Consider the following 25,065-nt stretch of genomic DNA (forward strand, 5'->3'; position numbering starts at 1 on the left):
ATTCTCTAGCTGAATCATGAAATAATTTTTTGGGGTTTCATGTCCCTTTAAAGTGTCAGTAAACCTAAAAAATAATGTTATATAATTCTGCACATAGTGCAGAATTATATAACATTATATTAGTGTTATCGTTATAAAACGTAATATTCCCTTTGAATTTTTTTAAAATATGTCTGTTTTTCAGACCCGCTCTCTGTGCTCTTCTGATCGGGTCTGTTTTTATAACACAGTGTATCGGGCCAGCTGTCTAGTCACAGCCCAGCCCGTCCGCGCCATTATAATCAGTGCAGCTCGCTCCTGCTCTGTCTGACAGCAGGAGCAAGCTGCACTGAGTATAATGGCGCGGTCGGCCGGGCTGTGACTATACAGCTGGCCCGATGCGCTGTGTAATAAAAACAGACCCGCTCAGAAGAGCACAGAGATCGGGTCTGAAAAACAGCCATATTTTAAAAAAATTCAAAGGGAATATTAAGTTTTATAACGATAACACTAATATAATGTTATATAATTCTGCACTATGTGCAGAATTATATAACATTATTTTTTAGGTTTACTGGCCCTTTAATGTTGACTTTCATGCTAATTTAAATAATGTATTTTCCCAATCCTTTTTCACTTTCAGTAGCTCAACAAAAAACATCTAAAGTAAACTAAACCCACTTCTTTTCTCTAAACACAGGAAGTCTTAAGAGGATGGAAAATGTATTTATTTTGTATATAATTTATAGCAGCCCCTAGTATTTCTGAAGAGAGATTAACAATGGTTAACAAAAATCAAAATCCACTCTTTTTGCACCAGCAATAAAGCAGGCACTGCAGGAAATTCAAGTGCTTTTTATAGAGATGGAAATCGTGTTAATCAGATATTATTGCTAAGCAACATGGAATAAGGATCGTCTGTTCCCTTAATACACAGTAAGTGTGCTACTAAATATTATAAATTATACTAACATTAAAAGTATTTATCTTTGTAAGTTCTCCTAAACACACAATGTGCCTAGTGTTAAATCTATTTTATAAAATACACATATGTGAATATTCCCTGTAGAAGAGAAATGAAATGTAGAGAATGCCACTACACCACCAGTAGCAAATAAATTACAGTTGTGCTCCCTAAAAAGTGCAAGACCATTAGCACCGGGGAACCAGAAGGTATTTGGTAAGGTGCATTAGTTTTATTTCACAGCTCAGACAATAAACGGACATCACGGATAAGTGGTTCTGGAATGCATGAGACAAGATCAGACATCTTCAGGTTATGGTGCAGCTGACTGTAGTATCATACAAGTATTGTATATTAACATTAATGGAGGTCCGTCATGGCTTGCCAAGCGCAATTCTTCTCTCAGTCGAAAATCTTGAGTTGAAGAGCAGTTACTATTATACAAAGATGAGCGTCCACCGCTTAGAGAATAGTGGTTAGCAATGTGCAAAAGATAAGTAATGACACTACAGGAAAAGTGCCATTTATATGCTTTTTCTGTCAGAGGCGAATATAAGGCTCCCTATTCCCGGTGTACTGGCACACAGTCATTTTGTATATGTGACTATACCTAAAATAGTGCTCGACGTTCTACACAAGCATCTCTTGTAGTGATTATGGCAAGTTGCTGTCCTGGGAACAAGTGTGCAGACCTAAGCTAATGTACATATTGTAGTAAACAGATTTCTTTATATATCTAGATACAGTACACATATCTACAACACGCTCTTAGCAGTATAGGGGTGTCACTTCTGAAATGACCAGATCTTGGTCCAAATGTCTTCTGAATCAGTCCTACCACTTGCTGAAGGTGGTTTGTTTTAAAAGTACGGCACATCAGTGAGCTTGTACCAATTAACAGTTTCCTGCTTCAAGTTGAAATCCTTCAGAGGTAACGTAATTCCACCGAGGAAAAAGTTCTCTCGCAAGGACTCTGCACTCAGAACGCTTAACTGGAGCTCTCGTTGCCTCAGCGTTTCCTTACTGTATCCACTGTAGACCAACTGGAAAGAGAAGTCACAAGATTATTTCATTAAAAATCCTTAGAGATAAAGCTTGCTAAAACTGTTTGGAAATGTTACCCACAAGCACAAAAACACTTTAGAAAACATAATTTATGCTTACCTGATAAATTTATTTATTTATGGATATGGTGAGTCCACGGAATCATCAATTACTAGTGGGAATATCACTCCTGGTCAGCAGGAGAAGGCAAAGAGCACCACAGCAAAGCTGCTATATATGTCACTTCCCTTACTCATAACCCCCAGTCATTCAGCCGAAGGTAAATGAAAAAAGATAACACAAAGGTGTAGAGGTGCCTGAGGTTTTAGTAAAAAACAGCTGTCTTAAAATAAAGGGTGGGCCATGGACTCACCATATCCGGAAATAAATAAATTTATCAGGTAAGCATAAATTATGTTTTCTTTCCTAAGATATGGCGAATCCACTGAATCATCAATTACTAGTCGGAACCAATACCCACGCTAGAGGACACAGATGAATAGGGAGGGACAAGACAGGCAACCTAAACAGAAGGCACCACTGCTTGAAGAACCTATATCCCAAAAGAAAAAAAAAAATGCAAAGAAAAACAAAGTTGCAGATTTGCAAATCTGTTCCACAAAAATTAAATTTTGAAAGCCCAAAATGAAGAGAGTAATAATGAGTATATTATTAATGAGCCATAACTCTCTCAGAAAACTGCAGCCCCACAGTTCTGAAAAGCAAACAAAGTAAACTTCTCAACCAGAAAAAGTAGCAGTAGTTTTCTAATACAGAGAAAACAAACAAAAACAGAAGCCTGCACAACATCCACGTACCTCAAAAAATAAGAATGAGGACACAGAGAGGGAACAACAATTCCCAAACAAAAGTTCCACCTAGGATAAAAAACCGCTTTATCTGAAAAGATAAAACAAATCACACTGCAAAGTACCTGAACTCACCGAGTAGAATATATAACAATAAAGAAAATTCCAAGAAAAAGATTTAAAATCTTATGGAATGCTAAGGCTCAAACTGAGCCTGCTGCAAAAACCTTAAAACAAAAGTAAAGCTTCAAGAAGAGCAACAGACTTGTCAGAACCTGGTTGTATCAGGCCTGTTGAAAAGTACACACGTCTGGCACAACCGCCAGACACTTGTGTAAAAAATAAGCAGAAAACTGACCCTTCAGAGAACTGACTGACAAACCGTTCCCCAGACCGACCTGGAGAAGGGCAAAACCCCTAGGAATCCTGACCCTACTTCCAAGAGAAGTCCATGGATTCACACCAATCAGGGAATTGACGCCATACTTTATGGTAAAAGAAACTAGAAACAGACCTGCGAGCCTGAATCATGATCTCAATGACCGATTAAAAAAAACACAGACTAAGCAGGCATAGACTAAGCAGTCAATCTCCAAGCAGAAAGCTTCAGAGAAAAAGAAGTTGAATGACAGAAAAAACCCAGAACTAGAAGGTCCTTCCACAGGAACAACCACCAAGATGGAAAAAATACATCTCCGCTAGGTCTGAAAACAAGATCCTGCAAGACTATGCAGGAACTTATAACAATACTGATGCTCACTCCCATTTGATATGAGCAAAGACTCGTGGAGGAGAGCTGTCAGACTGAAATCCCAAGGAACTGCCAGGGTATTTAGCAGAGCAGCCTGCTAATCTCTGACCTTAAACATAACCTGTAAACTTGGCGTACTGTTATCTCCAACTCCAGCACCTCCCATGTGAAAGTTAACCTGGAGAATACCTCTGGGAAAACCCACTCCCGGGATGTAAAAAAAAAAGAAAAGAAAATTTATGCTTACCTGATAAATTTATATCTTTTTAAACACGATGAGTCCACCGATTTCATCCTTACTTGTGGAATTTCACCTCCTGGTCAGCAGGAGGAGACAAAGAGCACCACAGCAGAGCTGCCATATATAGTTCCTCCCTTCCCTCCCACTCCAGTCATTATACTGAAGTTAGGAAGAGAAAGGAAAAGCCAAGGTGCAGAGGTGTCTGAAGTTTACAAAAAATAATAACCTGTCTCAGAGAACAGGGCGGGCCGTGGACTCATCGTGTCTAAAAATAAATAAATTTATCAGGTAAGTATAAATTTTCTTTTTTTTTTTAAAGACACGATGAGTCCACAGATTTCATCCTTACTTGTGGGATACAATACCAAAGCTAGAGTACACAGATAAGGGAGGGACAAGACAGGGAACCTAAACGGAAGGCACCACTGCTTGAAGAACCTCTCTCCCAAAAACAGCCGAGGCAAAAGTATCGAATTTGTAAAATTTAGAAAAAGTGTGAAGAGAGGACCAAGTTGCAGACTTGCAAATTTGTTCTAAAGAAGCTTCATTTTTGAATGCCCATGAGTAAGCAACAGCCCTAGTGGAATGAGCCGTAACTCTTTCAGGAGACTGCTGTCCAGCAGTCTCATATGCAAAACAGATGATACTCTTCAGCCAAAAAGAAAAAGGTAGCCGTAGCTTTCTGACCCTTACGTTTCCCAGAGAAAACGACAAACAAAGAAGACGAAGGACGAAAGTCCTTAGTCGCTTGTAAATAAAATTTCAAAACACGGACCACGTCCAAATTGTGCATGAGACGTTCCTTTTGAGAAGAAGGATCAGGACACAGGGAAGGAACAACAATCTCTTGGTTAATGTTCCTGCTTGAAACAACCTTAGGAAGGAACCCTAGGTTAGTACGTAAAACTACCTTATCTGAATGAAAAATAAGGTAAGGAGAATTGAATTGTAATGCCGAAAGTTCAGACACTCTTCGAGCTAAAGAAATGGCAACAAGAAATAAAACTTTCCAAGATAACAACTAAATATCTAAGAATGCATAGGCTCAAACGGAACCCCTTCAAGAACCTTGAGAACTAAATTCAGACTCCATGGAGGAGTAATTGGTTTAAACACAGGCCTGATTCTAACCAAAGCCTGACAAAAGGATTGAACGTCTGGGACATCCGCCTGACGTTTGTGTAACAAAATAGATAAGGCAGAGATCTGACACTTTAGGGAACTTGTCGATAAACCCTTCTCCAATCCTTCTTGAAGAAAGGACAAAATTCTGGGAATCCTAACTCTACTCCATGAGTAGCCCTTGGATTCACACCAATAAAGATATTTACGCCATATCTTATGGTAAATATTTCTAGACACAGGTTTACGAGCCTGGATCATGGTCTCTATGACCGAATCAGAAAACCCACGCTTGGATAGAATTAAGCGTTCAATCTCCAAGCAGTCAGCTTCATAGAAACTAGATTTGGGTGAAGGAAGGGCCCTTGAATGAGAAGGTCCATCCTCAATGGAAGTCTCCAAGGTGGCAGGGATGACATGTCCACCAGATCTGCATACCAAATCCTGCGAGGCCACGCAGGAGCAATGAGGATCACTGATGCCCTCTCCTGTTTGATTCTGACAATTACTCGAGGAAGAAGTGCAAACCGAGGAAATAGGTATGCAAGATTGAAGGACCAAGGAACCGCCAGAGCATCTATCAGTTCTGCTTAGGGATCCCTGGACCTCGACCCGTATCTCGGGAACTTGGCATTCTGACAAGATGCCATGAGATCCAACTCCAGCCGACCCCATTTGAGGATCAGGTTGGAAAACACTTCAGGATGGAGTTCCCACTCTCCTGGATGAAAAGTCTGTCTGCTCAGAAAATCCGCCTCCCAGTTGTCCACCCCTGGGATATCGATCGCTGACAGATGACAAGAATGGGCCTCCGCCCACCAGATTATCTTGGCTACCTCGGTCATCGCTAAGGAACTCCTCGTTCCTCGATGATTGATGTAAGCTACTGTCGTTATGTTGTCAGTCTGGAATCTGATGAACTGGGCCGAAGCCAATTGAGGCCAGGCCAGAAGAGCATAGAAGATCGCTCTTAGTTCCAGGATGTTTATAGGAAGAACAGATTCCGCCGGAGTCCACACTCCCTGAGCCTTCAGAGGACCCCAGACAGCTCCCCACCCTAGAAGGCTGGCATCTGTTGTCACAATCACCCAAGATGGTCTGCGAAAGCATGTTCCCTGGGATAGATGATCCAGGGACAACAACCATTGAAGTGAATCCCTTGTCTCTTGCTCCAGGGTTATTCGAGGAGACAAGTCCGTATAATCTCCATTCCACAGCCTGAGCATGTTTAACTGCAGAGGTCTGAGGTGAAACCGAGCAAACTGAATGATGTCCATTGCTGCCACCATCAGTCCGATTACTTCCATGCACTGTGCCACTGACGGCCGAGGATTGGACTGAAGGGCTCGACAGGTATCTAGAATCTTTGATTTCCTGACCTCTGTTAGGAAAATCCTTATGGATATAGAATCGATTACAGTTCCCAAGAAAGTCACCCTTGCTTTCGGTATGAAGGATCTCTTTTCCAGATTTACCTTCCACCCGTGAGTCCTCAGGAAGGACAGTACAATGTCGGTATGGGACCTTGCTTGTTGACAAGATGGCACCTGGATCAGAATATCATCCAGATAAGGCGCCACCACAATGCCCTGTGGTCTTAGAACCGCCAGTAAAGACCCCAGAACCTTTGTGAAAATTCTGGGTGCCGTGGCCAGCCCGAAAGGAAGAGCCACAAACTGAAAGTGTTTGTCCAGAAAAGCAAACCTTAGGAACTTGTGATGATCTCTGTGGATAGGAACATGAAGATATGCATCCTTCAAGTCCACTGTTGTCATAAATTGACCCTCCTGGATCAATGGAAAAATGGTACGAATAGTTTCCATCTTGAATGATGGAACTCTGAGAAACTTGTTTAGACTCTTGAGATCTAATATAGGTCTGAAGGTTCCCTCTTTTTTGGGAACTACAGATTTTAATAAAACCCCTGCCACTGTGCTGGAACGGGAACAATTACTCCCAGGGAGGAGAGGTCTCTTACACAATGTAAGAATGCCTCTTTTTTATCTGGTTTGCAGATAATCTTGAAAGAAGAACTCTTCCTCTGGGAGGAAAATTCTTGAATTCCAGTTTGTATCCCTGAGACACTATTTCTACCGCCCAAGCCTGAACGAAAAAAGAGAGCCTGCCCCCTACCAAATCCGGTCCCGGATTGGGGGCATGCCCTTCATGCTGTTTTGGAATCAACAGGCTTCTTGGATTGTTTACCCTTGTTTCAAGACTGGTTTGGTCCCCAGGTAGACTTAGATTGTGAATAGTTCCCTTCCTGTTTAGAGGAGGAAGAGAAAGAATTCCCCTTGAAATTCCGAAAGGAACGAAAATTACTTTGTCGTCCTTTTTGTTTACTTCTCTTATCCTGAGGAAGGAGATGACCCTTGCCTCCCATGATATCAGAAATAATTTCCTTCAGGCCCGGTCCAAACAAGGTCTTTCCCTTGTAAGGAACTGCCAGAAGCTTAGATTTGGAAGATACGTCTGCAGACCAGGGCTTTAACCATAAAGCTCTGCGGGCTAGGATAGAAAACCCCAAACTCTTAGCCGCTAATTTAGTAATTTGCAGAGAAGCATCTGTAATAAAGGCATTAGCCAACTTTAGAGCTTTAATCCTATCCTGGATCTCCTCTAAAGTGGTTTCAGTTCTGAGAGACTCAGACAGAGCATCAAACCAATAAGCTGCTGCACTAGTGACCGTAGCAATGCATGCAGTCGGCTGCAATAGCAGACCCTGGTGAACATAAATCTTTTTAAGCAGACCCTCCAATTTTTTGTCCATAGGATCTTTAATAGCACAACTATCCTCAATGGGAATAGTACTTCGCTTGGCTAGAGTGGAAATAGCTCCTTCCACCTTAGGCACCGTCTGCCAAATTTCCCTGATAGCGTCCGCTATAGGAAACATCTTCTTGAAAACAGGGTATGGGGAAAAAGGAATACCTGGTCTCTCCCATTCCTTGGAGATAATCTCCGAAGTTCGTTTTGGTACTGAAAAAACATCTGAGTAAGAAGGAACTTCAAAATATCTGTCCAATGTACTCTACTTCGCAGGAGCGATGACCACTGTAGAATCACAGTCATCCAAAGTCACCAACACTTCCCTGAGTAACAGGCGGAGGTGTTCTAGCTTAAACCTGAAAGATACAACCTCCAAATCAGTAAAAGGTAATGCACTTTCTGAATCTGAAATTTCTCCTTCTGAGAGAACCTCCATACCCTCCAACTCGTTTCCCTGAGAGGGTACATCCAAGATTGCCACCATTGTATCAGACACTTCACTGACAATATTGTTGTCCTTCCTCTTACGCTTTCCTTCCAACATAGGAAAAGCAGACAACGCATCAGAAATTGTAGAAGACATAACTGCAGCTATGTCTTTTAAAGTAACTCCAGCGGTCACTGGAGTAGAAGTACAGGGCACTGCTTGAGCGGGCGTTAAATCTTGGGACGCTTGAGAAGAAAGCTGCGGCATACTCTGAATCTCCTCATTGGATTCCTGAGAAGAATCCACCTTTGAAAAATGTTGTTCATGAAAAATAATTTTCCTTATAACTCAAAGCCCTCTCAATACATGAAGGACAGAAAGGGATTGGTAACATTTTGCACTGCTCCTATGTCCATATTAAAGTACAAAAAGAAAAAACAAAAAACTTTTTTTTTTTCTTCAAAAAAAGTTACTGTCTCTTTAAGAAATTGCAAAAGTAACCCCTTTAATAATAAGAGACAAACATATATCCAAGGCTAAACAAATTGAGTAAAGAAAAAACAAATTTGATGATAGAACAAAACAAACGGTAATGTGCCTTTAAATTGTAAAATTGCAACTTTTTTACTGATTTTTCTTTTTAACAAAAAAAAACGGACCCAATAGTTAAAAAAAGATAACTTAAGACACCTATACACCTCAGCAACTCTACTGAGGTGCCTACCTGCTGACAGAATCACTCCCTGACCGGAACTGTTGAATCGTAGACTTCAAACGATCCGGACACAGCAGAGAAAACGATCCGGCCACTTCAGGAGCACTAAAACGCTACAACCGCCTGTCTGAATCTACAGAAGACTTGCAGTAGCAGAGCCACCTATACATCCACTCCTGACTGCTTAGAACTGCGCAATAACCCTGAGGAAGCACACAAAACTAAGCCCCGCCCATCGTGGGCGTGACCTCTCTCCACAATCATAGTAATAGCAAACTAAGGGATCGTAACCATTAAATCCCTTATAAACTGATAATGCTTAAAAATTCTTTAGCAAGCTTTCTCCCTATAGCCCCAGTGCCTGTACTTATAACTGTCACAACAAAAGCCCTTTATATAAGAGGAAATAATGTCCCAATCGTAAGCTTTATGTAAGCCATAACAAAGAATAAGTGCCCACGTTTATTTTGAGTTCCCTTTTTATTCCTCAGAATGAATAAAGTTAGCACTTACCTTAAATGCTGTCTGACAGCAGGACAGTCCAGCAGGTGTAAGAGGTCCTCTCCCTCCCATAGCCCTGTGGAAAAAAAATAAGACTGAGTTTAACTGTGCTTAGGCTATCTGAATTAGGGCAGCATAAAGGTATAGGAGGCGCAGTGAGAAATATGTCCCACCAGTTCCTACTGCTCTAAAGCCACAAAAGCTCTACTGAAGAGACTGATATGGACTACGGCTACACCCTAGAACAAAGTAGTACTCTCTGGCACCACTTTAAAAATAATAAACTCTTGATTGAAGAATCTAAAACTAACACCTCACTTTGCCACTTCCCATCACTAACGCAGGCAAAGAGAATGACTGGGGTGGGAGGGAAGGGAGGAGCTATATATGGCAGCTCTGCTGTGGTGCTCTTTGCCTCCTCCTGCTGACCAGGAGTTGAAATCCCACAAGGATGAAATCCGTCGACTCATCGTGTCTTTAAAAAGAAAACTAACAGCTCAGGAAGTCCGAACCCAGTATACACTGAAATGTGAATAGTGGATAAACTAGAATGCGAGCGCCCTCCCACTGAACAATCCATGCCAATCATGGCAAAGGAACTTGAGGGTCCTCCCAGGTGGTTAATGTAAACCACTGAGAAGAAATAGCAACTATAACCTGAAAAACGGGTAGGACAATGGAGGCCAAGTCATCAGAGCATTGTAGATCGCTCTCCACTCCAAGATGGTGATGTGGAGAGCAAGCTCCTCCCAAGTACATAGTCACCAACTCAACAGGCTAGCGAGCATGACTATTACTCAAAAAGGTCTCCGGAAAAATGCGCCTTAAGACAGATGCTCCTGAGAAACCCAAAAGACTCTGGAGAATGCGGGTAACGATCCCGCTACCTCTCGCAAGCAAAGCGAGAGCTCTACCACCAATTCCCCTCTCTGACTCATAAGGAAGAATCTCATGACAGCGGATCTAGATCTATCCTCTAAGACAGAGCCACAAAACCCTTGGTCCACTATCTGAATCATGCATAACCGCAGACTCTCAGATGGATCAGACAAAGGGATGATGTCTAATGAAGCAATCATTAGGCCATTCCATACATCAGGCCCCTAAAAGGCCAAACTGTAGAGTGCCGAAAGAGGAAAGAAGAAAAAAATCCTCTATGTCCTGACCTCTGTCAAAAATAACCTCAGAGAGAAATAAACCAATCTGGTCCCTAAGAAACTACCTCTGTAGCTGGACCAAGGGAACTTACTTTCAGATTCACTTCCAATCAAGGAATGAAGAAAGACAACAATATCTCAGTATGAGAGATTGTTTGTTGAACACATGGCGCCTGAACCATTATGACGTCCAAGAATGGCACCACAGCAACTCCCTGAAACCCGATTCCTGACAATACAGCCCCTCTGAGAACGATGGCAAGGCCAAAGGGAAGAGCCATAAACTGAAAGTGTGTGACAGAAAAGCAAACCTCAGGAACCTGCAATATACGCGTCCATGACTATGAACACTATGAATTGACCCTTCCCAGTAAAATAAGAAGAAAGGAACCACTGGTTTCCAATTTAAGAATGGTACCCTGAGACAACCTGCTGAGACACTTTAGGTCTACTATAGGACGAAAATTCCCTCCTAATCAGGAACCTCAAAGAGGAATGATAAAATCCTAGGCCCTGTTCCCTTACAGGAACTGAAACTATCCCTCACAGGGAAGAGAAATCCCAAAGCACCACAAAAAATGTCTCGCCCTTATCTGGCCTGCAGATAAAATTGAAAGGTGGAGCCTGCCTCAGGCAGAGAAGGAATGACTACTACGTAGAAACCCTGATGTACTTATGTCCATAGACTATCTCGTATCCAAGTTTGAAGACAGAGAGAATTAACCCCCACTTGGACTAATCCCAGATTGAGGGCAAACTCCTTTAATATCAGAACTATGCCTTACAGATCAGGACCAAACAAGATCCTGCTCTTGTACGGATGTACCAGAAACTTGGACTTGGAAAAATCCACTGTCCAAAACGCCCCGCAGGCTAGTACTCTGAAGCCAGATATCTTGACTCCCGTCAGAAAATGCTTGGAAGCATCAGAAATAAGGAATTGGCTAGCTTAAGAGCCTTAATTCTGTACTGGATCTGCTCCAAAGGAGTCTCTACCAAAATGGAATTGTAAAACGCATTGCACCCATAAGATGCCACACTAAACTTCCATGTAAGTCCCAGCTTAGTCCATTGATCCTGAAAAGAACAGCTATCCCCTCTAGGGATCTTATTTCTCATAGCCAGAGTAGAAATGCCCTACTATTTAAGGCACTGTGCGCCCTGATATTTAATGGAGACAGCGACAGAAAACATCTTTATAAAGACAGGAGACGGAAAAAAGGAAACCCTGACCTTTCCCATTCCTGTGAAAAATCTCCTAGCACGGCCTGGAACAGGAACAACTTCCACAGAAGAATCCTAGTGTCTATAAAGTTTACTAGACTATTAGGGTTGACAACGACATGCGTATCAGAGGCGCCCCAAATTAGCCAAAACCTCCTTACCATACACGAAGGTGTTCAAGCTTAAATCTCTTCAGCATCAGATGAAAGAATTATACTGTACGAATCTGATATATAATCCTCAGAAGCTACTAGCTACTGCACCGCATCAGACTAATGAGGGAAGCAATATTATATAGCAGAAACCCTACTATCTGAATATATAAATATCCTCTTGTGCTTTCCCTGAATAAAAAGAAAGGCAGCTAAAGCTTCAGATATTGCAAGAATACCTGAGCTGCAAAATCTGCAAACAAATACACTCCTCCAGGAGATTGAGAGGAACCGCAGGGCACTGGCCATGAAGGCTTGGGACGAAAAAAGGAGGAGAAAGCTGGGGCATTGCCTAAACAGCCTAACCCTAGGAGACATAAGGGTCAAAAAATAAAACCTTTTTTTTTTTTTAAAGGGATAGTAAACCCAAAAAAAGTTTTCCAATCTTTAAAAACATTGTATAAAACACTTATAATATGCAAATTACATGTATTAGTATTTTTTTTGGTTTACCTGTATTTTACTAATAAAATTCTTATAGCTGCCAAACCCTCTGATCTCTTTATTATGCACGGCGTATAAGGTTGTTCTACCTGGGTAGAACAGTCATGGCAGCACGCATGCGCAGTTACGCTCGCATGAGCAGATCACTACAGATTTCTACGGTGTCTGTCGGCGCGTGTCAGCGCGTCATCACTCCATCGCCCGATGCAGATGTAGGTTATTTGCTCATGCAATCGTTAGAAATCACAAAAGATGGCTGCTGTGCATTTTGTGGACTAGTGCGCATACGATTCAAATTTTTAACAATTGCGCATGCGATGTTTCATTAGATCAAGGATTATGAATATGCAAAATAAGTGGGCACTGCTAGTTCAAGATTGGCTGGTGCACGGTAATTTATTGTATTAATGCACTGCCTACTTTTATGGGCGGTCGTTGCCCCTTGTTTTATGATAAATTTAAACTACATTTTTCACTATTTAGAAGCTTTTTTTCTACTCAAAGTAGGAATATTTTATTAGATTAATATTTGTAAATTATTAAAATGTATTTAATGACAGCGCTATTAAACAAAGATTTCTAACCCTTTAACTTGTGCTATCACTTTAAATGAAAATAAATAAATATATATCATTGTAAGAATTGTCTATAGAAATAATTATAAAAATTCTTTATATGAAAGAACTCTAACATAAATAAGGGATATGAAAATGGCCCATGTAACAAACAAATGCAGAGTACCATACCAGAGCAAAGAAAAGGTCTTCCTACTCTCCCATAGTATCCCTGAGTGAAATGGAGAGACAGATTACCATTGTTTATTTACACAAATAAAATAATAAATATAGGTACTCTAAAGATTAAAAAACCCAGCAGACAAACTCTATACAAGCTCCGTTTGGAAAATTCCAATGGAGAGCCTGAATACGGCAAATCTGCTTGACTCTGCCTCACAGCACTATTAACTTTCAAAATGTGCAGAGCAGAAATGCCGCTCCGCTCTCAGTCGGAGAACGATGCGGGGACATCAAAATAACCGTCCAAGATGGCGCTTCTCCTCCTGAAATGAAGGTGGCGGGACCACAAAAACGGCATGGCGATGAAGCACGCAAGCATCCCGCTTCATCCTGCTGCACAAAAAGCACCTAACATGGTGCTTCTACAACATACAAATTTGTGCAGGGTACATACAAAAGTAAAATATATTAAAAAAAGCCATCGCTCCGCTTCCTAAAAAAGAGGAATAAAATACCCCTACACAGAGATATTACTTCTCATAAGACAATGAGAGTTCCCAGCTATGCAGCCCTACATGCTTTCTCTCAGACACTACCATAGGAAGCTGCCTAAAATCAAACCGTACACAAAAAAGATTTAAGCCCCAAGGTGGTTAACCCCTTCCTTACTATGAGGGAGATTAACCCCTAGTCTCCAAGTCTCATGACTAATGTGCCTGCATACTGCCCTAAGTATCCCTCAGGATTTGTCCCACTGAATAGCAGAGGGTCCTTAACCCCAAACAGTGCCAGCCTTCTAGCCACAGAAGAACAAAGGCACTTACCTGCATTCTAGCCGTCCGGCAGTCAGACAACTCACAAAGTTTGAGAGGATGCCACTCCTCACAGAGACCTGTGTAAAGAGAAAGACAGAGTAAACTTACTCAGGCTTTCTATACCAGGGCAGCAACATGTTAGGAAAACGCAGCAAAGCCCACTTTACAAGTTCCTAACTGCTATAAAGCCACTACAGCCCTGCTGAAAAGACTAACGTACGGCTAGACCCAAATTGTGATGGAAGGCCAGAGCAATCTTGCCCAGACTTCAAAATAAAACAATCTTGATAGAAGAATCTTAATCAGGACACCTAATTACTTCACCTCCTCCTTGCACTTGAGGCACAGAGAATGACTGGGGGTTATGGGTAAGGGAAGTGACATATATAGCAGCTTTGCTGTGGTGCTCTTTGCCTCCTCCTGCTGGCCAGGAGTGATATTCCCACTAGTAATTGATGATTCCATGGACTCACCATATCTTAGGAAAGAAACACACTTCATAACTAATAAGGAATACACGGACTAAGGAACTGCTCCTTGTATTGGGTCTGAACAGCTTCAGGAGACTCACAACCATGTTAGTTTACGCCAGTGATGAGAGAGAGAGGGGTCTTTTTTTTATTTTGGCAACATTAACACAAGTTAACATTTTTATTAAAAGGGGACAGTAAAGTCAAAATTAAACTTTCATGATTCAGACAGAGCATTCAATTTTATACAACTTTTCTAATAGAATATTCGCTTTGCTCCTTTGTATCCTTTAAAGAAGAGCATACTAAGGTAGGCTCAGGAGATGCAAGGCACTACTGGGAACCAAGTGGTTTATTGGTGGCTGCAGATTTATGCCTCGTCATTGTCTTACTGAATGTGTTCAGCTAGCTCCCAGTAGTGTCTTGCTGCTTCTGGGCCTACCTTGGTATGCTCTTCAACAGAGGGCACCAAGAGAACGAAGCAAATTTGATAATAGAAGTAAACTCAATGCTCTATCTGAATCATCAAAGTTACATTTTAACTTTACTGCTCCCTTCACATAAAAAAAATGATAATGAAGCAAATGCACAAATGATATCACAAAGTGCAAGCAGTACAGAGCGTCTGTATATATCATTATAGCCCAAGGCTGCAGCAGCTCAGTATATTAGTGTCTAGCAGCATCACAGCGATGGCAAACGATTGCTTTTGTTACAACAGACAACAACAATCTGTATATGATGCACAAAGAGAAAAGATTATTCAGAATGAGACATTAACCAGCTGGTCAGAAAAAAATACCGTCCCAAAATGTCTAAATACTTTTTGTTTTACTCATTTTATTCAGCCATATGTTAGTACAGGATATGCAATTTATAGATAAAATAGGACTTTAAAAAATTAAAGCAACACTGTACACTGGATTTTTATTTGCATAAAGGTTTTCTAGATGAAAACATTTATATAGCCCATCTGGAAATGTTTTTAAATAACATTGTGCTGATTTTCAGACTCCTAACCAAGTCCCAAAGTTTTAGATGTATACTGATGTCTACAGACTCCTGGTTGTGTAATGGGTCTTTTCATATCCAGGGGGGGGGGGGGGGGTCTGTTCATTTTTTTTTGCTTTCCAGCACCCTTTCAGTTTTAAGTGGGTGTCCCAGCCTAATCTCATCAACATTGCTAAACTGGGAGCTTCTAAGTAAGTTTTACAAGGTTTTATAGTGGATTTTTAGATCAGTATCTGTGCATATTCTGTATAGTAGTGTCTATTACATACTGTTATATGACAATTAGTATATACTGTATATTTATATCAGTATCTGTACATATTCTGTATAGTAGTGTCTATTACATGCAGTTATATGACAATTAGTTTATACTGTATATTTATATCAGTATCTGTACATATTCTGTATAGTAGTGTCTATTACATACTGTTATATGACAATTAGTATATACTGTATATTTATATCAGTATCTGTACATATTCTGTATAATAGTGTCTATTACATACTGTTATATGACAATTAGTGTGTACTGTATATTTATATCAGTATCTGTACATATTCTGTATAGTAGTGTCTATTACATGCAGTTATATGACAATTAGTGTGTACTGTATATTTATATCAGTATCTGTACATATTCTGTATAGTAGTGTCTATTACATGCAGTTATATGACAATTAGTGTATACTGTATATTTATATCAGTATCTGTACATATTCTGTATAGTAGTGTCTATTACATGCAGTTATATGACAATTAGTATATACTGTATATTTATATCAGTATCTGTACATATTCTGTATAATAGTGTCTATTACATACTGTTATATGACAATTAGTGTGTACTGTATATTTATATCAGTATCTGTGCATATACTGTATAGTAGTGTCTATTACATGCAGTTATATGGCAATTAGTGTATACTGTATATTAATATCAGTATCTGTACATATTCTGTATAGTAGTGTCTATTACATACAGTTATATGGCAATTAGTAGTATATACTGTACAGTATATTTATATCAGTATCTGTACATATTCTGTATAGTAGTGTCTATTACATACAGTTATATGGCAATTAGTAGTATATACTGTACAGTATATTTATATCAGTATCTGTACATATTCTGTATAGTAGTGTCTATTACATGCAGTTATATGACAATTAGTGTATACTGTATATTTATATCAGTATCTGTACATATTCTGTATAGTAGTGTCTATTACATGCAGTTATATAATAATTAGTGTATACTGTATATTTATATCAGTATCTGTACATATTCTGTATAGTAGTGTCTATTACATGCAGTTATATGACAATTAGTATATACTGTATATTTATATCAGTATCTGTACATATTCTGTATAGTAGTGACTATTACATGCAGTTATATGACAATTAGTGTTTACTGTATATTTATATAAGTATCTGTACATATTCTGTATAGTAGTGTCTATTACATGCAGTTATATGACAATTAGTGTATACTGTATATTTATATCAGTATCTGTACATATTCTGTATAGTAGTGTCTATAACACGCAGTAATATGACAATTAGTGTATACTGTATATTTATATCAGTATCTGTGCATATTCTTTATAGTAGTGTCTATTACATGCAGTGATAACCATGAGAGCAGATGTTTACCAGATGATTAGCAAGTCGTCATCACTAGATACATTTAAAATCACAGTTTTGTTCACCGCTGAATGCAGAAGGAGATGGCACTTGCGGCATTCTGCACTTTTCAGAGACGGATTTCTTCTTGTGAAAGTGCAACATACTAAGATCTGATTTGCACTTAGCGGCCGCCGCCTTCCGCATTTGGCAGTGAACCAAACTGCTGAATTCACAGTGTGTGCTGCTTTAGCAGTGATTTGACTCTCAGCGTAAGGGATGTTATTTCTGGGGCAGGCGTAAAGTTTGACAGACATGATGTAATTATCTGCAATTAAAGGGACAGTCAACACAAAAATGGTTATTGTTTAAAAAGATAGATAATGCCTTTACTAGCCATTCCCCATCTTTGCACAACCAACATTGTGATATTAATATACTTCATAACCTTTAAACCTCTAAATTTCTGTCTGTTTCTAAGTCACTAAAGACAGCCCCATGATCACATGCTTTTGTATTTGCTTTCATGTGAGCCATATAGATAACATTGTGCTGCCCCCGTGGATTGTGGCAGACAAAGCACTAGTTGGCTTAAAAGCAAGTCAATAGACAAATTTAAAGTCATGTGATAAGGGGCAGTCTGCAGAGGTTTAGATACACAGTAATCACAGAGGTAAAAAGTATATTAATATAACAGTGTTGGTTGTGCAAAACTAGGTAATAAAGGGATTATCTATCTTTTTAAACAATACAATTATTTTTGAGTTGATTGTCCCTTTAACCCCTTAATGACAGAGGACTTACCAGGTACGTCATGGAAAAACATTCCCTTAATGACAATTGACGTACCTGGTACGTCCTCTGTTGTTAGAAGCGCTGGAAGCGATCATGATCGCTTCCAGCTGCTTACAAGGGATTGTAGTGATGCCTCAATATTGAGGCATCACTGCAATCCCTTATTTTACCCACCGATGCAGAAAGGGCCACTCTGTGGCCCTCTCTGCATCGGACTATAGTGATCTCACATTCGTTGGTGGGTGGGAGCAGCTTCTGGGAGGACCGTTAAGTATATGCTCCCGATCGGTATTAGTCTTGAGTAGTTCCTGCAATATCGGCGGTTGCGGCGGGGGGGGGGAGCGTGGGCGGGTGCGCGCGCGTGCGTGTGCACGCAAAATATGACCGGAAGAAATAGAAAAAAAATATATAATTAATGCAGATGCCTGGGGTCCTGGGGATCTTCTTTGAGTAGTAAGGGATCTGGGAGGGGGAGGGATGTAGATTATTAAGGGGGGCCCAGCTACACTACAGAAAACATATTTTTCATCTAAAAAGTAAAAAAAAAACCTATTTTTGGGGGCAAATTGGGTACTGGCAGACAGCTGCCAGTACCCAAGATGGCGGCAAATAGGTAGAGGGGGAGGGTTAGAAAGATGTATGGGGGGATCAGGGAGGTTGTGGGGTAAGGGGGGATGCAGACTGCAGACAGTATGAAAAAAAAAAAAAAAAAAAAAAAAAAAATGTTTTTTATTTCAGTACTGGCAGACTTTCTGCCAGTACTTAAGATGGCGGTGACAATTGTGAGGTGGGGGAGGGAAGAGAGCTGTTTGAGGGAGGTCAGGGGGGGATCAGGGGGTGGGATGTGTCAGGTGGGAGGCTGATCTCTACACTAAAGCTAAAAATTAACCCTACAAGCTACCTAATTAACCCCTTAACTGCTGGGCATATTAAAAGTGTGGTGCGCAGCAGCATTTAACGGCCTTATTATTACCAAAAAGCAACGCCAAAGCCATATATGTCTGCTATTTTTGAACAAAAGGGATCCCAGAGAAACATTTACAACCATTTGTGCCATAATTACACAAGCTGTTTGTAAATAATTTCAGTGAGAAACCTAAAATTGTGAAAAATTTAACAGTTTTTTTTTTATTTGATTGTATTTGGCGGTGAAATGGTGGCATGAAATATACCAAAATGGGCCTAGATCAATACTTTGGGTTGTCTTCTAAATAAAAATATATACATGTCAAGGGATATTCAGGGATTCCTGAAAGATATCAGTGTCCCAATGTAACTAGCGCTAATTTAAAAAAAAAGTGGTTTGGAAATAGCAAAGTGCTACTTGTATTTATGGCCCTATAACTTGCAAAAAAAAGCAAAGAACATGTAAACATTGGGTATTTCTAAACTCAGGACAAAATTTAGAAACTATTTAGCATGGGTGTTTTTTGGTGGTTGTAGATGTGTAACAGATTTTGGGGGTCAAAGTTAGAAAAAGTGTGTTTTTTTCCATTTTTTCCTCATATTTTGTAATTTTTTTTACAGTAAATTATAAGATATGATGGAAATAATGGTATATTTAGAAATTCCATTTAATGGCGAGAAAAACAGTATATAATATGTGTGGGTACAGTAAATGAGTAAGAGGAAAATTACAGCTAAACACAAACACTGCAGAAATTTAAAAATAGCCATTGTCATTAAGGGAAAGAAAATTGAAAAATGGTCCGGTCATTAAGGGGTTAAACACCTGCTGAAGTACTTAGGAAAATGAACGCACACAAAACAAACAGCTGCATATGATCAGAAGCATGGGATTTCTAACACAAGACAATCTTACCATTTCATTAAATGTTGGGTTGCAAGTTTTTCTTGATATTTTTGTTTTGCGTTTGGAGGTCTTATGAGGATCCGGAAGAAGATACGTTTTCACGTAGGGATTAGGGTCGGTATTGTCCCCAGTGACCTACAAGGAGATTAACAAGCGAACACTTAACGAATATGAAAACATTTTCTGTTTATATCAAAACACAATTGCAATGGATTTTCTGACACCAATTTGAAGGAAATCTTGAGTAACTCACCAAATCCTTTATATGCATCACCATGATAAAAAGTGTGCCGTTTTTGTACGAGATGGTCAATTTTACTTCTCCTTCAATCTTCCCCAGTGTTGGACTTAAAGGCGGCATGTCTATAGCAAACACATGAGCACAGGGAGACGGGTAAACAACTGAAAACTCCAGTCCCACAGGGAGATGACGGTAATAAAAACAGGATTTTATTAGTATTTAGGGCTAAACAACAATTCCGGTATAGACACAAAAGCTACCCTAAGGCAATATCACAGAGGTACGGGCAGATGCTGAACTTGTACAAGGGGAGTTATATCCTGTGCGCTAACAGAATCGTTACTGCAATAAAAAGGAGCTCACAATCCAACAAGAAAGTTAAAAGGGGCCTTAAACTCAAAATTGAATTCCCCATAAAAAGTTTAATATGTGTATAATTTAAAAAAAATAAACAAAAACTTTACAAATCACTTTCATTATTTAACGTTTTTTTTCTGTAATTTAAAGGGACATGAAACCCAAATGTTTTATTTCATGATTAAGAAAGAACACAGAATTTTAAACAACTTTCCAATTCACTTTAGCGCTGTTTATAAATTCAGATGCTCACTTTGCATGGTTTTTAGAGAGTGTATTTTTACTTAATGTTTTATTATTTTAATAAATGAATTTGAGATTTTAAACACTCGTTGCACCGTTGTAATATTTGAGCCTACGCTACCGTGAGTCTTATGACCAGAGCCTAATATTGAGGATTCAGTGTTCTTGTATTGGCGGAGTTCAGCTAGCTGGATTGCCATAAAACATTGAGCCCGCAGAATATGGCACAGTGGGGTGCCTTTTATAAATGTCAGTACCCAACCTGATTGATACGCACATGTGGCGCCTCTCTTGTTTTGTCATTATTCTAATTTACTTCTAGTGTCAAATATGCTTCATTCTCCTAGTTTCTTATATTAAAGGGACATTGAACACAACATTTTACTTTCATGATACAGACAGATCATACAATTTACAAAAAGTTTCCAATTTACTTCATCAAATCTGCTTTGTTCTCTTGTTCTTTGTTGAAAAGATATCTATGTAGGTAGCGTACACGTCTGGAGCACTACATGACAGGAAATAGTGCTGCCATCTAGTGCACTTGCTAATGCATAACAATGCAGACATGTGCACGCTCTTGAACTTACCTTCCTGGTTTTAAACAAAGGATAACAAAAAACAAAGAAAATTTGATAATAGATGTAAATATGAAAGTTGTTTATAACTGTATGCTCTATCTGAATCATGAAAGAAAATTGGAGTTTTATGTCCCTTTAAAAGAGCAGGAATGCACTACAGCGAGCTCACTGAACACATCAGAGCTCATGACAAGGCATATATACTTTTCAACAAAGGATACCAAAAGAAAGAAGCAAATTAGACAATGGAGAGTTGTTCAAAACTGCTTTCTCTATCTCAATCATGAAACTTTAATTTTACTTTACTGTCCCTTTAACAGTGTAAATCATATGGTTTTCACTCCCTTGTACCAGAAACGATGCAGTGCATTCCATAGAATGCAGAACCCTGACCTTCCTACATGCTGCACAGTGATTGGTTGGTATCGTAAGGAGCTTGTTTATATCTGTTTCTAATTGGGCACAGCAAAGCAAGTAAAACATTCAAGGGGTGTGTCCCAGGTCTGCAAAACTTCACAGTTTTCTAACAAAATGCTAGTGTTAAATGCTTTTTAAAAAGTGCTGTTTGACTGCAGTGAGTAAATTTACAATGCATAAATAACAAATTATATCCATTTAAGCTTCATTTAAATGGTTTCCTCTACAAAGCAACCCTTTTAAAAGGGATATTAAACAGCCTGTGTCATTGTTGTAACAAAAAAGCACTAAGCAGTGGGTCATACTTGATAGAAACTACTGCAATATGGATTATTAATCATTTTAAAAGGATTTTACTTTTTTTTTTTTTACTTATTTTGTACAGGGTACATTACTTCCAGTCACAGCCCTACAAGGGTGTTGAGGTCTCCATAGGAAGGCTTATCTAGCCTGATGTCACAAATCATCTAGAGTAACGTAAGATGGTTGTCTATTCAGATAATACTAAAGAAACAGTAAGTCTGTTTTGCTCATGCTCAGAAGAGGCAGAATGCACGTATGCTCCTTTATCTCTCTGAGAATTTCTCACTGATCATTTAATGTTTAATTTGATTTAACATATTTGTTTTCACAAAATACTGTTTTATGTCCCTTTAAAACACTTTATATTGCTATTGCAAAGTATATACCAGTAAACACCAATATGTTTTCAGACAGACTGAATATTGTGCTTTTATATATTACAATATCAAACACATAATTATGATGGTAATATGTTCTGTATATGGCTAATGACAATGTCACTGTTAAATAAGCTAGCAATAACATTGCACTGTATTATAATGTCACTGTGAAAAACAGTGCTGCCTGGGTAGTTGTGGCCTCTCTCATAAAACCCACATGTGGCAACCATAGATGGAACGTGGTGTAAGAGCAGCGAATATAAAGATATACAAAATGTGTCTGAGTGTTGTAGCTGTATAGGTGCTGGGATGTTCCTCTTTCACAAGCGTAGGTAGTGATCTAATAGAAAACACACAGGGAAACACTCAAGGTAAAATGTATTCTAATTTAAAAAGCGCATCAATCATGTTGTACTTACTAGATAAAAATAAAATGTATGCTTACCTGATAAATGTATTTCTTTTTTGACACAATGAGTCCACGGATCATCTTAATTATTAATGGGATATTCACCTCCTGGTCAGCAGGAGGAGGCAAAAGAGCACCACAGCAGAGATGTTAAATAGCTTCTCCCTTCCACTCCAGTCATTCGACCGAAGTTAGGAAGAGAAAGGAAAAGCCAAGGTGCAGAGGTGTCTGAAGTTTACAATGACCCACACCTGTCTAAAAGAAGAGGGCGGGCCGTGGACTCATCTTGTCAAAAAAGAAATAAATTTATCAGGTAAGCATAAATTTTCTTTTCATTTTTAAGACACGATGAGTCCACAAATCATCTTAATTACTAATGGGATTCAATATCCATGCTAGAGGACACAGATGATAAGGGAGGGACAAGACAGGGAACCTAAACGGAAGGCACCACTGCTTGAAGAACCTTTCTCCCAAAAGCGGCCTCAGCCGAGGCAAAAGTGACAACTTTGGAAAATTTTGAAAAAACATGGAGAGGACCAAGTTGCAGCCTTGCAAATCTGTTCCACAGAAGCTTTATTTTTGAATGCCCATGAGGAAGCAACAGCCCTAACGGAATGAGCTGTAATCCTCACATGAGGCTGCTGTCCAGCAGTCTCAAAAACAAAACGTATGATACTCTTCAACAAAAAAGAAAGAGAATTAGCCGTAACGCTCTGTCCCTTACGTTTTCCTGAGAAAATCACAACAAAGAAGAAGACTGACGAAAATCCTTAGTCGCCTGCAGGAAAAACTTCAAAGCACGGACCCCGTAAAAATTGTGTAGGAGACGTTCCTTCTAAGAAGAAGGAGTATGACACAAGGACGGAACAACAATCTCCTGAATAAAGTTCAGATTAGAAAACAATCTTAGGAAGAATTCCTATTTTAATACATAAAACTACCTTATCCAAATTGAAAATAAGGTAAGGAGACATACTGCAATGCCGAGAACTCTGACAATCTTCGAGTAGAAGAAGTAGCCAAGAGAAATAAAAACTATCCAAGATAATACCATAATATCTAAGGAGTGCATAGGCTCAAACGGAGCCCCTTGATAACTAAATTAAGACTCCATGGAGGAGTAACTGGTTTAAACACCGGCCCAATCCTGACCAATGCCTGGCAAAACGATTGAACACCTGGGACATCTGCCAGACGTTTGTGCAAAAAAATTAGATAAGGTCATTAAGCCTTTCTCCAAATCCTCTTGGAGAAAAGACAAAATCTTAGGAATCCTAACTCTAACTCCCCCCTCCGCCCTCGGATTCACACCAATATAGATATTTACGTCATATCTTATGGCAAATCTTCCTAGTTACAGGTTTACGAGACTGAAACATGGTCCGAAAAAAACCTCGCTTGGATAGAATTAAGCGTTCAATCTCCAAACAGACAGCTTCAGAGAAAACTAGATTTGGGTGAAGAAAGGGCCCTTGAATTAGAAGGTCCTTCCTCAACGGATGTTTCCAAATGACATGTCCACCAGATCTGCATACCAAATCCTGCTAGGCCAAGCAGGAGCAATGTGGATCACCTATGTCCTCTCCTGCTTGAATCGAACACTAACCCAGGAAGAAGCTCCAACTGAGAAAATATGTATATTAAAGAGAAGGTCCAAGGAACCGCCAGAGCATCTAATAGTTCCGCCTTGGAATCCCTGGAACACGATCCGAATTCCGGGAGCTTGGCATTATGTCAGGATGCCAAAAGATCTAATTCCGGCCAAACCCACCTGAGAATCAGGCTGGAGAACACTTCCGGATGGAGTTCCCACTCCCCCGGATGAAAGGTCTGCCTGCTCAGGAAGTCCGCCTCCCAGTTTCCACCCCTGGGATATGGGTCACCGACAGGCAACAAGAATGGACCTTCGCCCACCAAAGAATTATTGGTTACCTTAGTCATCGCTAAAGAATTCCTCGTTCCTTCCTGATACCTGATGCAAGCCACTAAAGTTATATTGTCCAACTGGAACCTGATAAACTGGACCGAGGCTAACTTGGACCAGGTCAGAAGAGCCTTGGAGATCACTCTCAGCTCCAGAATGTTTAAAGGTAGTAAAGACTCTGAGTCCAAACTCCCTAAACCTTTAGGGAGCTCCAACTGCTCTCTAACCTATAAGGCTGGCGTCTATTGTCACAATCACCCAAGATGGTCTGTGAAAGCAGGTTCCCTGGGATGATGATCTAGAGATAACCACTATTAAAGAAAATCCCTTGTCTCCTGCTCCTTTAGTAGTATTCAAGGAGACAAGTCCGCATAATCTCGGTTCCGTTGCTTGAGCATGCTTAACCGAAGCCCAGCAACCAATGATCCCAAAACCCTTGTGAAAGTTCTGGGAGCTGTGTCGAGAACGAAGGGAAGAGGCACTAACTGGAAGTATTTGTCCAGAAAGCAAACCTTAGGGACTCGAGATGAGCCCTGTAAAGGGAACATGCAGATACACGTCCTTTAAATCCAATGTTGTCA

At 39.8% G+C, this 25,065-nt stretch overlaps 1 protein-coding gene across 2 annotated transcripts in view; it reads right to left on the reverse strand.

The window, feature by feature from the left end:
* Window positions 1-685: 685 nt before the first annotated feature.
* The window catches only part of PIK3C2A (phosphatidylinositol-4-phosphate 3-kinase catalytic subunit type 2 alpha), a 530,626-nt gene continuing 506,246 nt past the window's right edge, over window positions 686-25,065 (reverse strand). For both annotated transcript variants that reach the window (XM_053720635.1, XM_053720636.1), the window contains 3 exons: window positions 19,880-19,989; window positions 19,636-19,761; window positions 686-1,986 (listed from right to left, as the gene is read on the reverse strand). In XM_053720635.1, the coding sequence (XP_053576610.1) occupies window positions 1,804-1,986; window positions 19,636-19,761; window positions 19,880-19,989 (419 nt within the window). In that variant the 3' untranslated portion in view covers window positions 686-1,803. The remainder of the gene's footprint in view (window positions 1,987-19,635; window positions 19,762-19,879; window positions 19,990-25,065) is intronic.

This window comes from Bombina bombina, chromosome 7 (assembly GCF_027579735.1).
Source record: "Bombina bombina isolate aBomBom1 chromosome 7, aBomBom1.pri, whole genome shotgun sequence".
NCBI lineage: Eukaryota > Metazoa > Chordata > Amphibia > Anura > Bombinatoridae > Bombina > Bombina bombina.